This window comes from Microcebus murinus, chromosome 17 (assembly GCF_040939455.1).
Source record: "Microcebus murinus isolate Inina chromosome 17, M.murinus_Inina_mat1.0, whole genome shotgun sequence".
Lineage (NCBI taxonomy): Eukaryota > Metazoa > Chordata > Mammalia > Primates > Cheirogaleidae > Microcebus > Microcebus murinus.
The window spans coordinates 8,076,851-8,094,210 of record NC_134120.1 but is presented as its reverse complement, the minus strand read 5'-3'; the positions used below and the strand labels follow the sequence as shown (position 1 = coordinate 8,094,210).

Here is a 17,360-nt window from a genome sequence, read left to right as displayed (position 1 = left end):
ATTTTAGCCAGGGATCAACACCGTACTGTCTCTATTTAACTTACATGATAATGAGTTGAACAGGAATAGACAGACTTTTAAAGACATCGTCTGTGGTTTTACTTTTTGTTCTCAGTCTTGTCTTCTGTGTACTCTCTCCATGTTGCCCACTCTGAGCATGGGACCTCTTAGTTAGTTGGGAAATCAGCTCCTACCCCCACTGGAGTCCATTTCTAGTATGTTTGGGCTATGGCATTTTCTATATGTGTCCTCTAGTATCTATCAGCTTATTGCCTTTCAGAGAGTTATTTCAATGGCCTTTAGCTTTACAGAGGCAATATTGGTTTAGCACTCAGGTAATTAATTTGGTAGGAGCATTCTTAAAATTTGCTTCCTCCAGTTATTATCTTTGTGAATTTGGGAAAGTTGCTTAAGCATTTTAAAAATATGATTCGCTTTTCTGTATAGTAAGGATAATAATGATAAAACCTAACCCATAGGATTACTACTAGCATTAACTAAGGCAATATATATCAAGTTCAGTTCCTGAAGACAAGCACATGCTTAATATTACTACTAACAATAGCAATATTTTGAGTAGTATTATTTTTTATATTTAAATAGTTGATGTAGTAAAAAAATAAATTATATTCTAATTTATCATAGGATTACATACAAATTATGTAATATGAATGACAGCAATATTTACCTACCTAGTTTAGAAAAAATAGATGTTATTAAAGCAAAATAGCGTATGTATGTGCAACTACACATTTTATATATTTATCAAATTTCATGATTCTGATGAACACTTCTAACTATAAGAAAAACTGTAGAGAAATAGTTTGAATTAATAGGGTTTTTCTAACCTTCCTAAATTTTTCTTCAGTAGTTTCCTATGGCAATTTATTGGCAACTTTCGTAGATATTCTACGTATATTTCACCAGCCCAAGCATTATATATGTACTTTCTTTACACTGCCCACGTTTGTCTTTATTATAATCAATATATTATTTATACTTCACAGAAAATAAACATAAGTAGAATTACAAGGAATACTGAAGTACTAATGTTTAATATTTAGGACTAAAAGATCAATATTAATTGGATTAGTTTACAAGCCAATTGGTTAATTGTTTAGGAGTCTGTGGAGGTAACTGAGTTTTGCCCATTTTTCATTTGTTGAACTGGAATTGACAGAGATTTGCTGATTTTCTTTTCTAATAACTTAGGATTTTTAAACTACAAATATAAGGATAAATGGTTCAACTACAATAACTACCACATCAACAACAAAACGTGCCAGAATCCACATGGAAAAAACAAAACCAAAAGAAAGAAGACCTAAAGTGAACTGGAAGATTAATGTAAATTTTCCTGGAATGAGCCTTTGTGGAATCATGTGATTATAGTTTTAATTTCTTTTTACAGTCTGACATTCTTCAAAATCAACATGAAAATGAAATGGAAGAAATATCAGGAGATATAAAGGAAGAATCTAAATCTCAAAACAGCAAGGATAGAGTGATTTATGAATTAAGAACGGAGGTAAGATATTGGATAAAGATTGCAATACATACTAGAACATACCTGATGATCATTAAATGATATATTAATACTATTCTAAGCAGTATAACTGAGGCACTTTTGATTACTTTATGAAGGTGAATGCTGTTGATAATGTAATAAGCTCATATATGATTTAAAATGCTGTGGAATGCTATTGGCTCATAACTAGATCTGAATTATTTGAATATTAAAAAGATAAAATATTTGACTATAAAACCACCTTGGAGCCAATGCAAATCTTACTGTAAGTAAATATTTATTAAAAGTTCAACCAGCTGCTGGATAGGGTATGTTAATTTATTTTCAGAACCAATGACATACAAAACATTAATATGTGGTAGGAGGTTTCTGGTGGAATTAACACTGCTATTGTCAGCTAGCAACAGTGAGAGATAGAATACATTTACTTTTGTCGTAGTTAATTTATTTCTTAGGTATGCCAAGTACATCTATTTTCTACTTCTACCACCACCACCAAAAAATGAATTTTTACAAATTTATAAACTCTGAATGTTCTTCTTGTCCTGTAGATAAAGAAGGAATTATTGTCCTTAGAAATAGAAGGATTATTGAATTATTTGTACTCATAGAAAATTGTGTGACTGCATTAAAAATGGAAAATTGGCTGGGCATAGGCCACATGTAACCCCAGCACTTTTAGATGCTGAGGAGGGGGGGATCTGTTGAGGCCAGGAGTTTGAGGTCAGCTTAGGCAACATAGAGAGACTCTGTCTCTAAAAACTTTTTTTTAAAAAAAATTAGCTGAGCATGGTGGCACATGACGGGAGTCCCAGCTACTCAGGAGGCTGAGGCAGGAGTATTGCTTGAGCCCAGGAGCATGAGGTTGTGGTGAACTGTGATTCTGTTACTACACTCCAGTCTGAGCAACATGACAAGAACTTGTCTCAAAAAACTGGAAAACCACAAATCATTTATTTTGTAACAGATAATTCTGAAAGAATGCTTTTGATACAAATATGTAAGAACAATTTAGGAAGTGGAAAAAATTAGTGAAAATAGAGACTGAGACAATGGTAATTTGTATTAAGTGTTTTCTTCCTTTTATAATTCTTCAAATTCTGAACTGACATCAAACTGTATAAAATATTGATGAATGTAGTGCAATGAGAAGTGCATAGATTTTGCAAGTGGCTCCATCATTTAATGATTACTTTATTCTGGTCAATGTTTAAAGCCTCCCTGTGTCTCAGTTAACAGATTGAAATGATAGTAATAGTAACAATAGTCATTATACAAGATTTTTAAAAAGATTACACACCTCAAGGAACAGAGTGCTCTAATATTGGGAGTTTCGGCTAAGCTGTTCAGGAGAGTTATACCTTCCCTGTGCTGCTCCTCATTGCATCAGTGCCATCCCTTGACAGCTTTTCTACAAGTCATATAAAAGGGTGTTGGGGTGACAGGGATCATATCAAGAGATCCATAATGAGAAAGGCTGATCTGTTGAAAACAAATCTTCCTAAGTCAAAGGGGAAAATATAATGACTTTTTTCTTTTGTTTCCTAAGAGGAATCCAACCATCCAAATAGGTACCACTTTTTCTGAGCCCTCAGCTCTAAGAAGCATCTTTGATTAAGCATTGCACAACATGTTGCATAAAAGCTTATTTAACAGCTAAAGATAAAAACAGAGGAAAGCACATATGGCTGTTTATTATAACTCTTTTCAAAAGCTAAGGGCATTTATATATACACCTTTTTTTAGTGCAGCTTTAGGTTCACAGCAAAATTGAACAAAAAGTACAGAGTTTCTACATATTCCCTCCATCCCCACAGACTCCTTCACAGCCAACATCCCTCTTCAGTGTCATGTGTTTATTATAACCGATGAACTAACATTATCATTATCATTATCAACCAAAGCCCATAGTTTAAGGGAACTTGAGGATCAAGAAATGGCACTGTGGTGAGTTTTCTTGGTTTTTGCTGCATATTTCCTAGAACTAGAGCTGAAGAAGCCAGCAACCTGAAAACACCAAAAGGCACAGATAAACACACAAACAAATAAAAAAATCTAAAACAAAAAATACAACCTAAGTCTTCTTGCTCTTGCCAAAGTAGTAGGGAAGATGGAAAACTTTTAGTACAATAATGCATGAATCCAGCCAAATATTACAGACAACATGTGGCCTCCAACCCCACAACTGCTAGCAAAGACCAAGTGGGAAGCCTGGATTCTGTCTATACCGGGAAGTAACAAGGCAGTGCTGCCCTTTCACTTTGCAGGGTGGTGAGAGAAACCCATGTAAAACAGAATGTTTGGTAAGATCCAGGTTACATCCCATAATTTCCAAAATATCCAGTATACAACTGAACATTACTACTCATCATACCAAGAGCCAGAATATCTCGAAATGAATGAAAGAAGACCATAGATGCCAACACTAAAATGACAGATGTGTTATTTGGCAAGAATTTTAAAGTGGCCATGATAAAAATGCTTCAATGAACAATCGTGAACATACATGAAATAAGTGGAAAAACAGGAATTCTCTTTTTTAAAAAAATAGATGACCTCAGCAAATAAATAGAAAATACAAAGAAGAAACAAATGAAAAAGTTAAAACTGAAAAACACAAGTGAAAATTTAAAAATTATCCCATCTGAAAGGCACAAAGAAAGTAGGCTGGACCAAAAAAAAAAATAGATAGCCTTAGGGATCTCTGAGATGATAACATAAGGGCTACATTAACATCATTGGAGGCCAGTTTGAGAGGATAAATAGTGCATTGCTGATAGTACTAAAAAAAAAAAAATGAAAACTTCCAAAATTTAGAAAAGGATCAAATCTACAGTCAAAAATTTAGTGAATTCCAAACAGCATAAACCCCAAAATATTCATATCAAGAACCATCATACTTAAACTTATCGAAAATTAGGGTAAAAATGTTGACAGAAGACAGAAGAAAATTACACCTTACCGATAAGGAAAAAAACAATTCAAATGACAGTGCATTTTGCATCAGAAACTGTGCAGGCCAGAAAGAAGCAGCACACAATTGTTCAAATTCTAAAAGAACTGTCAATTCAAATTCCTGTATCTAGTGAAAATATCCTTTAGGACATTCTCAGATGAAGGAAAACTAACAGAATTTATTTCTAGCAAATAAGCATGTGAAAAGATGTTTAATGTATTACCTGTTAGAAGAATGCAAATTAAAACCTCGATGAAGTATAACTGTACGCCTATCAGAACAACTAAAATAAAAATAGCGACAGTACTAAATGCTGGTGAGGATGCACAACTACTGGATCACTCACCTATTGCAAGAGGGAATGTAAAATGGTGCAATGACATTGACATTGAAAAATAGTTTGCAGTTTTCAAAATAACAACTACCATATGATCAAACAATTGGATTCCTGGACATTTATTTCATAGAGGTGGAAACTTACATTCACACAAAACATGTAGTTGAATCTTTAGAGTAATTTTATTTGTAAATGCTGAAAATTGGAAACAACATTGATGACTTTTAATGGATGAACAATTAAACAAGCTATTAAATCCATACCTTGGAACACACTTCAGAAACAAATAGAATGAACTCTTGATACATGCAACCATCTGGGTGAATCTCCAGAGAAATATGTACAGTGAAAAATATTCCAAAGGACTACATAGACCATGATTCTATTTATGTAACATTTTGAAGTGACAACATTGGGAAATGGAGAAGTAATGAGTTGTTAGCAGGGATGCAGGAGGCGGTGGATGCTGTGGCTATAAAACAGCAACATGATGCATCCTGTTGTGATGGAAACATTCTGCATTTTGACTGTATCATTGTTGATGTCTGGTTATGGTATTGTACTAGAGTTTCAGGATGTTAACATTCAGATAAACAGAGTAAAAGGCACATGGAATTTATTTCTTTTTTACAACTACCTGTGAATCTATAATTATCTCAAAATAAAATTTCAATTAGAACACCCTAATCCTCTTTCAAAATGTATACCAAGTTTTACCTTTTACATACTCATCTGAACATAAGCATCCCTCATGTTCTTACCACTTTGGGGTCTAAAATACCTGGGTATAAGTTATCCTGACACTATCTGGTGTCTGGCTTCCCAGCAATTACATACGTTTTCATGTTTGGCTATCTGCAAAATGGTGTTTAATTAACAGCTTATCTAAAGGAGTAATTCATTTATGTATGTAAAGTACTAAAAATTGTACACTACATATGGTAGGACTCAATAAATACATGTTTCCTCCCTTGCCATTCAAATTTCATTTAGGATATCCTATATTGGCCTGACCATCCAGATTTTTAGATGTTAGTAACACTGTACGCAATTCTGTAGTATCCCATAAAACTTTCCAGAATATTTCCACATCTATGTATTTCCCCTCTGCTCAAGTATAAAGCTCTTAAGGATACTGTCTTACAGCAAGTGCATCTATCACAATTTCTGGTGCCAAGTAAGTTTCCAATAAATGTTTGATGGGGGAATGCATCTTTTAATGTGATTAATCTGTCTCCAAAATTAGACTGTAAGATTTTTCCAAGAGAAGCAGAATATTTTCCCCTGCCGAATTCACCTAGAATCTTGTATATATCTCATCATTATTAGACCCTGCAGTGAATATTTGAGGATTATATGGACAAAGACTGAAAGTTCACAGCTGGAAAGAACCTGAAGATACATTCTAGTCCCTCATTTCACTGATTCCTTTTCTGATGTTAATGATTTTCCACAGTAGGCTTTCTTGACTCTAGCTTAATGTTTCCTTAATAAAGTACATTGTCTGTGATACTCTGTTAGGATTAAAATCTTTCCATATAATGTAAAAGTGCTCTTAAAATGGTTTAATTTTCTTCCTAATCCTAAATGAATACAATATGATAGAAACTTAAGGGACCAAAGGTATCTTTTTTCCTCACTTTCAGAATGTCTATATTTAGTCACTTTTAAAATGCTGCTTCTGAATTGAAAACAAAAGGCCCAGATGGATAAAATGTTAAATTTAACTAGTGATTATATAAGTAGTTCTTTTTATTTTGCTTATGCAACATAAAACATAAACATTTTGTTACAAAATTTTTTTTGACACCAGAAATATTGTGTTATTGATAGGGGCTTAGGAACAGGACTTTTCTTCATGGGAGAGCTAACTGAATTCTGTCTGCATTGGTAAAATGAAGTAATAATGAAGTAAGAAACCAAACCAAACAACAACAAAAATAAGTAGTTTACATGTTTATTCATTATATAACTCAATTGCTTATTCAACAAATATTTATCAACTTTCTCCCATGTGTTTGGCACTGGGATTAAGCTCTGAGGATTCTACAGAGTGATATAGTAATGGCCACAGGTGGAAACCAACCAACCCACCCAGACAGTTAGAGACAGTGTGTTACCAGCTTTGATAGGTGAAGCATGGTGATCTATGTGAATACAAACAGAAGATATAGAGAGTGAGATGTTTAAGCTGAAGAGCAGTTAGCCAAGTAAAATGTGAGAACAGGTAAAAAGGTAAGGACTTTATATGAAAAGGAAGCAGGTCATCCAGGGAGAGAATGCAGTATTAGCTCACTCCTGTAATCCTAGCCCTCTGCGAGGCTGAGGTAGGGCTATTGCTTGAGCTCAGGAGTTCAAGACCATCAAGAACCTGTCTCTACTAAAAAATAGAAAAATTAGCCATGTTTCATGACATGCACCTATAGTCCCAGGGTAAAAAATCTCCCCTTTCCTTCTTACATGATTGTAGATATTAGGGAGTGTGTTGATGTAGGGAATATTTTGTTCACCAGAAGAGTGATGTAGTCTAACTGGGAGCAATCCATCACCAGGTTTTTTAGGGTAAGATGAAAAATGCAGAGGGCAGAAAATGTTTTTGTTTTGTGTTAAAAATGAAAATTTGATTTTCAAGATATTTTCTTCAATTATAAATTTAATCTTTAATTCTGCAAATACTGTATAGTACCTGCTGTGCTAAGATCTGGTAATTCAGTGGTATGTGATGTAGAAATGGACTTAGCCTAGAAATGGACTTAGCCTCAGAGAACTGCCTTTGGGAAGGGATGTGATATTCATCAGAAATCATACAGGTAAGTGTCTGATTTCAACTGTATGGAGCAACATAGCAGATAAGCATGATTTGGGAAGGGGGATGTTTGACCTAGTCAGGAATATTGAATAAAACACCAGAGATTTTGTTTACTGACATAGTTAAATAGTAGTATCCCTGACTAGAAGGATATTGAATAATTAGAAATACAGTGTCATCATAATCTAAATTTTTGAGACTGACAGAGTAAGTGTTGATGTGAATTGATTTAAATATCTTGTATCTCAATACCTCTTATTGACTTTACACATTGTAGAAAATAGATTTAGATTGCTGAGAATATTATGAATATGTCAGAAATGGTTATATGATTTTGAAACAGGATATTGATGGTTGCAAGCGGGTTAATTCATAAGTCTGTTAGTGACATGGATTTAAACATTCTGTGCTCATATTGACAAAACTCAGGAAACAGAATCTATAAAATGATATTTGATATGAGTATACCATTAGAGAAAATTAACAGCCTGGGAAAACTCAGAATGAAACTGTCACAGATGGATATGCTTTCTGGTCAGTTAGACAAATACAAGTCTAAACACTCCAATTATTCAAGACTAAAATTGTCACTTATCCTGCATTTATAGAAATCTGATAAATAGGAAATTCAATAACAGATGAAAGCCTATAATCATTTATCCAGGAAATAGCAGGTGCCTTGAGTAACATATTTCTTTGAAAAAGTTTTGAATTGTGTAGGTTGGAATAAAGTATTTAAAACTCCTTTTTTTAGATATCCCATCAGTAGTAGCTTTTTCTGGTAGCCAGGTTTTCACAAAATCTTTCTAAGTTAGGTTGATGATTTAATTACAATCTGAGGTTTATTTCCTTTGGAAGTGAGTTTCTTACTGTCTTCTATTTGATAGGGAATAGTTCAAAGAAGATTGTGATATGGGTGGGAATAGAAGGAACTGTATTACTTAAAACTGTAAATGTTAGCTTGCCTTAGGATCAGCCCAAGTCTCTTCTTCACATTTTAGTGCCAACCTCAAGGCACCTAGTGTTTCTTTGATGCCTTCCAGCTGTGGAAGGCTTTTAGTGTGATGCTCTCTAGGTCCTGTCCTCTTTAGGACACACACACACACATTTGGATTTTGATTTTTCACCATTTGGCCATATGTTCTGCACAATTCTTCCAGGCTCCTGTTTAATGTCTTCCATGGGGGCCGCAAGTAATCTTATTAAATTTGTACTAATATGCTAATTACACTTTCATGTCATCATATCAATTATTACTCTCAATGCATAAAATTAAAAACTGCTTTACTAACACTGTTAGAGTATAGTTGTGTTTAACATGTATTCTAATTTCCAGTAAAGAGAAATATTCTATTTTACACTAGAAGTCACTGATTTAGAACTTTTCCCTTATTATCCTCAAAAAGTTTGCCTTAGAAAACATGTTTTCACATGAACAGAGATTGTCTGGAAACTCATTCCTTGAGCTAAATGAGCAATTATACATACTTCTCTTTTTCAAAATCCCAGGTTAATATGAATATGGCAGTATTAGCTAAAGAAAGGGCTTATCAGTTTAGATGGCAGAGTTCTTAGCTTTATTCTGCAATAGCACTTATCTCATAATAGGTGTTCAACAAATGGGCATTGATTGAATAAGGGAGAGATGAAGATAAAGCACATATCAAAAAGAAGACAGCCTTCTATTTTAACCTTTTATGAGGTTGAAAGAAAAAAATCAAATCAAAATGGAGGGAAAACAAAGCTGTCTGTATTTCTTTGAAATATGATTTGATGTGTTCCATATTTTACTACATTTGATGAGTTCAAAACACATTGGTCACTTCTATGATCTGGATATTTGTGTCTTCCCCCAAAATTCATATGTTGAAATCCTAACACCCAAGGTGATGGTGTTAGGAGGTGGGGCCTTGGGGAGGTGAATAGATCCTGAGGGCAAATGAAATTAGTACCCTTATATAAGAGACCCCAAAAAGTTAGCTAACCCCTCCTATCATCTATGAACCAGGAAGCAGGTACTCACCAGACACCAAATCTACTGACATTTTGATGTTGGACTTCCAGGCTCCAGAACTGTGACAAATAAATTTTTATTGTTTATAAGCTACCCAGTTTGTGATATTTTGCTATAACATCTCAAATGGATTAAGATAGTTAAATTAACTCTTCTTGAAGGAGTTAATTGAAGAAATTCAATGCCCTCTAAATCTCCCATTGAATTGGGTTATTTCTTTAATGGATTAAGTTTTTCTCTCAAATATCATTAGAAATTCTCCTGAATGAAAAATGTTTTTAATTAAATTGCTTTGATAAATGTACATATTAGTAAAAGTTTTTGCTTGATGTATTTTGATTCATGATAGTCACAGGTGTTAATAGAACAATTATTTTTGTCAGTTATACATAATATTGGTTTTTGTTTTCAGTATTTATCTATTCAAGTTCAAAACACATATGTTCTGGCATTGTCCTTTAATATGATGAATTTTTTCTGTGTAGTTGGCAATGATTCAAATGCCCAGGGAGGGGGTATGTTCCTCAGTTCTTATTTGCATCTCTGATTTTAGGTTTTATTAATAGAAATCACCACAACAATAATTGCTTTACTAAAAAAATAACTCAGGTGCTGAATCAAGACAATTATGCTTCTCTATTATTTTATCAACCAAAGATTGGAAGATACCATTTGGAAGTAAGCAGACATAGAAGGAAAACAAATAGGCCAAAAGAGAAAGGAAGAAGAAAAGGCATTTACTATATGTACATCCTTACCTTATATATTGAAAAATAATAGAAGTGCATAAATATCTATTAAAATATGATTTTCTTTCATATTAACTATCACTGGGTATTTTTTATTTCAAAATATTAAGGGGATACAAATGTTTTTGTCACATAGATCTGGTATAATGCTTAAGTTGGGGCTCTCAGTATGCCTGTTACTAGAATAGTATTTGTTGTACCCCAATAGGTAGGTTTTTAATCCCTCACTCCCCTCCCCCTCCTCCTTCTTGGTTTTCAATGTCCTTTACATCTCTTTGTGCCCTGTGTGCACATCATTTAGTTCCCAATTATTAGTTAGCACATGTGGTGTTTGTTTTTTCATTCTTAGATACTTCATTTAGAAGAATGGTCTCCAGTTCTATCCAAGTTGCTGCAAAAAACATTATTTCATGCCTTTTATGGCTGAGTTGTACTCCATGGTATGTGTGTGTGTGTGTGCACGTGTGTGTGTGTGTGTGTATGTATGTGTGTGTGTCTGTCTGTCTATCTATCTATCTATCTATCTATCTATCTATCTATCTATCTAACCCATTCATGAATCGATGGGTGCATTGCTCCCCAGGCCACTGTTGGGCCCCAGGAGATTACCTCTCCATGGAGGCTGCCATTGCGGGAGATTGCTCTGCCTGGGTCTCCTCACAGTGGTGGCAGTGGGAGCTGGGCAAGGCTATCCAGGGCTGGGAAACCTGCAGCCTCAAGGCCACATGTGACCCTCCAGATCCTCAGACAGCAATGTCTATGTTCAATCTGCCAGGTATAAAGAGTTAATCTTCCATCTGGTTTGTGGTGAAACTGGGACCTGAAAGCAGACTGTATGTTTTCCAATCCTGCTATGCTGCTAAGCATTGATATAATTTTTAATGTTTCATATAATTTCATCAGCTATAATTTTTTAAATGGCATCGTATCCCATCAACTCTACTGTTGTCAGACAACTAGGCTGTTTCCTGTCATTCATTATCATAAATGCCCTTGAAAAAATATGCATATCTTATATATAACACTTGAAATTAGGTCTTCTGAATGAATTTCTGTACAAAAATGAGAAAATGTATCTAAGACTATGGATATTCTTATGATGCTTGAAATGTATCATTAAACTAATTTCAAAACATGTTATTCCCATTTCCATGCCATGGATCCATATACTAATTTCAATACAACTTTTCTAACACAAGGTGACTCTATTATTAAAAAAGAGAAAATATATGTAGGGAGCAGATGGCCTCCTGTTATAAGAAAAATTCCAAGCTTCTTATGTAAAATATTTTCATGTTATTAATATCTATTTGCCAAATTTGCATTGATATAACTACATATAGCCATTCCCATTGCCATCATCAGTATCTTCTAGCTGATAGTATTAGTAAATAATATATTTAGTAAAGTCAGATATTCATGTATTTTTAAAAGTTTATTTTAGTATCCTGACTTTAATCAAGTTATTGAATCAGCAAACAGTGACCTGAAACTTCCCCATCTATTTCCTTGTCTGAATACATGAACAATAGTACCTGTCTTATAAACTCTGGCAAGGAGTGAAAGAAATAATTTAGGCAAATAACTTAGGATAGTGCCTGTCCTATTGAATATTGTCAATTAATATTAGACATTACAATTGATAAAATGTTATATGATAGCACAAATAATACACTATGTTACCTTCATCTAGGGTCTAGAGATGATGGATCTTCACATTTAAAAAAATGTAATGATTCTAAAAATTATATACAAATATTACATTTTCAACAGAGGCATCTATTAATTTTGGAAATAAATTATTTTCACATTAACAACAACCAAAAAGTGATCTTGAACCTATTGTCAAAATTAATTTGCAAATGAAAGAAAATCTTCAATTGGACTTTGAGTAACAATTTAAATTCTTTAATAGGCTTGAATATATTCTTGATATATTTTAAGGATATTTGAATCATTTTATGTGTTCAATACTTGTTTTTTAAATTAAGTGAATGTACTTATTATTTTCCACATAGAAATTCTTGTTCTAGAAAGAATATTAGGTAGCTAATAATATATCTCAAAAGGATGACATTTATATCCTGCCACTACATAGAAACCATATTAATTGGTCAAAGGAATTCTTCATCATATCCTTTCAACTATCTTTCTTATTGGTACTGGTGTTTGTTTCCTGTATCTAGTTTGATGTTCACTTGTTTCACATGATCCCAGCAAACTGGTTCTATGCTCCTTTAATAATCTGTTCACATGAGCTAGTCATTTTCCTGATATTTGGTGTTGAATACTATATTATTGTTTTTTTGATACCGGTGACTTTTATAAAGGTTATCCCACAATCCTGACCACTGGGGTTTTTTTAGCCCTTAGGTCATAACCATCTTATATTCTTACTCTACATTTCCTCTTCTTCTGAGAGTCAAACATCCTGACCTACATGAAGGTTTTTCATCTTATATGCTATATCCAAGTTTAATAGAAAGAGTTGTCATTCTAACTTCCTTCATTTGTCACTGTGACTACACCTAGCATGAGAGGGGAGGAGGTTCTTCCTTCTCCCATCTATTCTACTTTGTGGGGGTGAGGAGGTGGGAAGTGGAGCTTTGAGATCGAGAGTTGAGGTAAAGACAAGTATATTAGGGAACTCAGAGGACATTTGCCTGGCTCTAGACAGGAACCACTTGAAATTTTCCTTAGGAATGTTTTTTAATTCTGGTCATAAATAATTATTGGAAACTAAATTTCAAATGACTCTCAAGTGTATACTTTGACCTTTATCAAATCGTTTGGGAAATTCTTTCCTCTACCATAAATGTCTTAGAACTTTTCAGTAAAAAGGTCAGATGAGTTGAAGATTCTTATGTAATCGATCCATAGGCATTGACATTTGTTTTTGAATTTGGACAAATGTTCACGTTGGACTTTGGCTCACTGACATATTTGAGTAATCGATCCTTTTAACTGACTCATACTTGAGATATTTTTTTTTCTCTCCTAGAAGAGAAAATTTAAACTACAGATGTAAAGCTGCACTTTAGTGCACCCTTTAATATCACTTTCGAAACTAAAACAATATTTTTGTCCAGCATCCTAAATTTCTAAACTTACTACCTGAATAAAAACCTTGAAGCACATTGAAATCTTTACATATTTACGGTGTACAATGGAAAAGCATGTTTTATCTAGAATATAATCTATCTATGCCAGAGGAAAAATAAAATTCTTCAAGCAGGGAACTTGGAATGATGGTGAAAAGAGCCCATCCTACTTTCATCCATTGGTTCCTGGATACATATATTCAGTGTACTGGGACACAGCCCTGATTATTGGCTGTTGGTCTAATGTATATGCTACAACCTGGAGGACAGTGTCCCACCTCTGCTGAGTGTGTCCATCAAGTTGAAAACCTTAGATGTTCTTTAACAAACCATTCTCATATTATCCAGCTTGGTGCTCACATGTGATTTGTTATTTGGAGGACTGGTAATGCACCCATTGTTTTACCTCCTTTGCTGTCAAATGTGTCCTAGGCTTTAGGTGATGTTTTTCGGGAACCTCTGGTGATGAAATACTCCGTAATTGTAGGATCATGATGCTGGCAGAGACAAGTAAAGAGAAGACAGACTTACATGCAGGGTCCCTTTCAATTCCAGTGAAATCTAAGGGCTGCTTCCTGAACAAAGGGTCTGATGAATTGAACTTGTCACCAAAAGGCAACCGTTCTGATACTCATGGGTCAGACATTCAGCAGAAGAAGAGCTAGATGAGCTTTGCTTAGAGGAAGGCCATACCATTAGATTCATGCATGGCTTTCAACCCTAGAACTATGACAACTCTATTTATGATCCCTTATTTAAGCCATAGACTGGTGGAAAACCAAAGAGACTTATAGTCACTGGAAGCATTTTCCTGTCCATCTGGCTGCCAAATGCTTCTTGTGCTGTGATGGGAACTCTTCAATGACTATGATATGGAAGTCACAGATCCACCCTTTTTATGCCCCTACCCATATATGCATCCCCATGCCTCTTGCACATACCTCTTTGTCTTTAGTCTCTTGTTCTTGCTCTGTCAAGGCCACTGGAAGCAACAAAATGATTCATTTGGTTCCTGTGGTTTGTATCTATCCTCATCTCAGGCCACTTATATCTTCATTCATCACTAATGGCCAGTGTAACTTCTCCAAGCACCGGGAAGATTTCTTCTCACTGCTGTCCCTCAGGGCCACTGCTGAGTAGGCATGTAATAAATCAGCATCCATTTTTCAGTTCCTGACAACATAACAAGATGACCCACTCATGGATCATACCTGAGTTCTTGTCCCTTTATATTAGCTCAGTGAAAGATACTGCCTATCCAGCCATGGGTGTGAGCTGAGAGTGGGCTATCCATTTAACATAGATACATAACTGGAGGGTTTAGTCTATTCATCTGTGTTATTTAAGGGTGTTTTCTGGACCTGTTGAATATGATACTAAATATATTATTTTCATTTTATGAAGAATTGCTATTAACTCTGCTCAATTTTATAACTTGGTAGATGTGTAATACTCAGATCATAATGGACAGCTCCAGACACATAGTCACTTAATATTCCATGGTCAGGAGCTCATTCTCTAGAAGGAGCTTATTTTAGCATATGAGAAGATGGTTTGCAAATAAAAAATAGTTCAGTCCTACAGATGTCATATCCTTGTTGAAGAACCTTAGGGGTCTGTCTTGTAACTCTTCTATTGGGGCTTGCTAAAGTCTCCACAATGCATTCTTATTTACCACATAGTCCAGTACTATTGGATTTGCTGGTCAAGTGCTTTGAGTATCAGGACATGTTGTCCTTCAGCTTGAAACTGCTGCCATAGCCATATTTTTATCTGTGCCCCACTAAAAATTTTATACCTTCAAGACACCCCATATATGGGTCATGAAATTATTTCCAAGTGTTATATAACCAGCCTCCAAAAAAAGGCTGTCCAAGCACCCTGCATTTTCCTTACTGCTATAACTTGTCCTTTACTTTAGAGGTGATTATTCTGTATGCTCCAGAAAATTGGGCCCCTAAACATTTCACTGGAGTGACAGAATCCTTCATCTGTGTATGGAAAATGTCCTACTTTCTGATACAACTATGACTTATTAGGGCATAAAGAGCATTTGCCACTTACTGTTCATCAAGTCTACTTAGCATGATGTCTTTAATGTAAAGGACCAATAAGATATTTTGAATATCATCACAACCTTTAAGGTCCACTAAGGATATTACATCCAGAAAGGGAGGCTGAGATTGGGCTACTACTATGTGGTTACATTTATAATTGGCCTTCATCAGCCACTATTCCTGTGGTGTTTCTAAGCACCATACAAATTGTATTTATATGATTTTTGAGGGTGGACACTCATTTCTGTAGTTCCACTGGAATGGGATATTGCTTCAGGTGTTCAGGTGCATTTACTCAAATACGCTCTTCCCAGGTTCCAGGGTTCCACTACTTTCTTCTCAGGGCCCTGACTTAACACAGGAGACCTGTAAAGACTGAGTGTTCAGTCTCTCTGTGGCTGTTCCACATAGGACCAAATCCTGGACTTGTGCATACTCAGTCTACTCTCTGGATTCAGGAAGTAAGAGCCTCTTTAAACACTGTCATGGGCAACTTCTGGCTTTAACAGCATTCCTTGATTTGAAAATTGGCTGACCTTATCTTGTCTGTCATTTTCTTTATGGCTTCCAAGTCATTTAGTAAAATCTATTAAGTCCCAAATCTGTATAATAACCATTGCCTCTGTATTATGTAAGTGCTAGAGCTACAGCATTAAACAGTTCCCCTTAAGTTCCAAGCTTCCCCTTCAACCCCATCCCAATCCACCATCAGTAAGATGCATGGATTCTATATATGCATGGTGGTAATGGGGTCTTTGTTCGCATTTTACCATAAGGCATTAAACTATCAGAACTACATCCAGTAGATCTATTTTTTTAGGACAAATATTAATACATCTTTCTTAGTTTGATTATGTCTAGAAAATAGATTTCTTTCTTCTCTCCCTTTCAGTTTCTTTGCCAGAGGGCCAGAACATTTGCTTAGGTAATGTGCCTTAGCTCATGGCACACTATCACCATTGGTCTCTACAAAGTTACTCTCTTCTTTGCACTCATTTTTTCCTTCCTTGATTCATTCATTCATTTTCTATTTTCTGCATCTCTCTCCCCCATACCATTCCCTACATAGGCAACTATTGCAATATGTTGCTTTTCTTTGTATATGTTCTTCAAAAATATATATTTTAAACATCAATAAATGTTAAACTCAACACTGTATTTCATCTTTTTTTTTTTTTTTTTTTTGAGACAGAGTCTCACTTTGTTGCCCAGGCTAGAGTGAGTGCCGTGGCGTCAGCCTAGCTCACAGCAACCTCAAACTCCTGGGCTCAGCAATCCTACTGCCTCAGCCTCCCGAGTAGCTGGGACTACAGGCATGCACCACCATGCCCGGCTAAATTTTTATGTATATATTTTTAGTTGGTCAATTAATTTCTTTCTATTTTTGGTAGAGACGGGGTCTCGCTCAGGCTGGTTTCGAACTCCTGACCTTGAGCAATCCACCCGCCTCGGCCAAACTGAAGAAATTAATAAATTATTAATATCATTAATATCTAATTAGTATTCAGATACCATTTTTCCAAGAATGTCTTTTATAGCTATTGTTTTAAAGCAGCATCCAATCTAGTTTTATTAAGGCATCAAGTGTTATGTCTTGTTAATCACCTTTTACTCTAGAATAGCTTCTCCCATTATTTCCCTATAAAATTGATGTTTTAAACAATCAGGTCTGGTTTTTGGTAGAATATGCCATATTCTGTATATGTCTAATTGAGTGTTAATGGTATCCTTTATTTTTCTATGTCATGTATTTTCTACAAACAAGAAGGTAGGCCTGGAACAGGGTGCCTCAAACTTGGAGCTATTGAC

The 17,360-nt window shown here is 34.9% G+C and overlaps 1 protein-coding gene across 1 annotated transcript in view; it reads left to right on the top strand.

Moving 5' to 3' along the window:
- The window catches only part of CCDC102B (coiled-coil domain containing 102B), a 202,430-nt gene that overhangs the window by 65,908 nt on the left and 119,162 nt on the right, over positions 1-17,360 (top strand). The window contains exon 5 of the mRNA XM_020282138.2: positions 1,412-1,528. Within this exon, the coding sequence (XP_020137727.2) occupies positions 1,412-1,528 (117 nt within the window). The remainder of the gene's footprint in view (positions 1-1,411; positions 1,529-17,360) is intronic.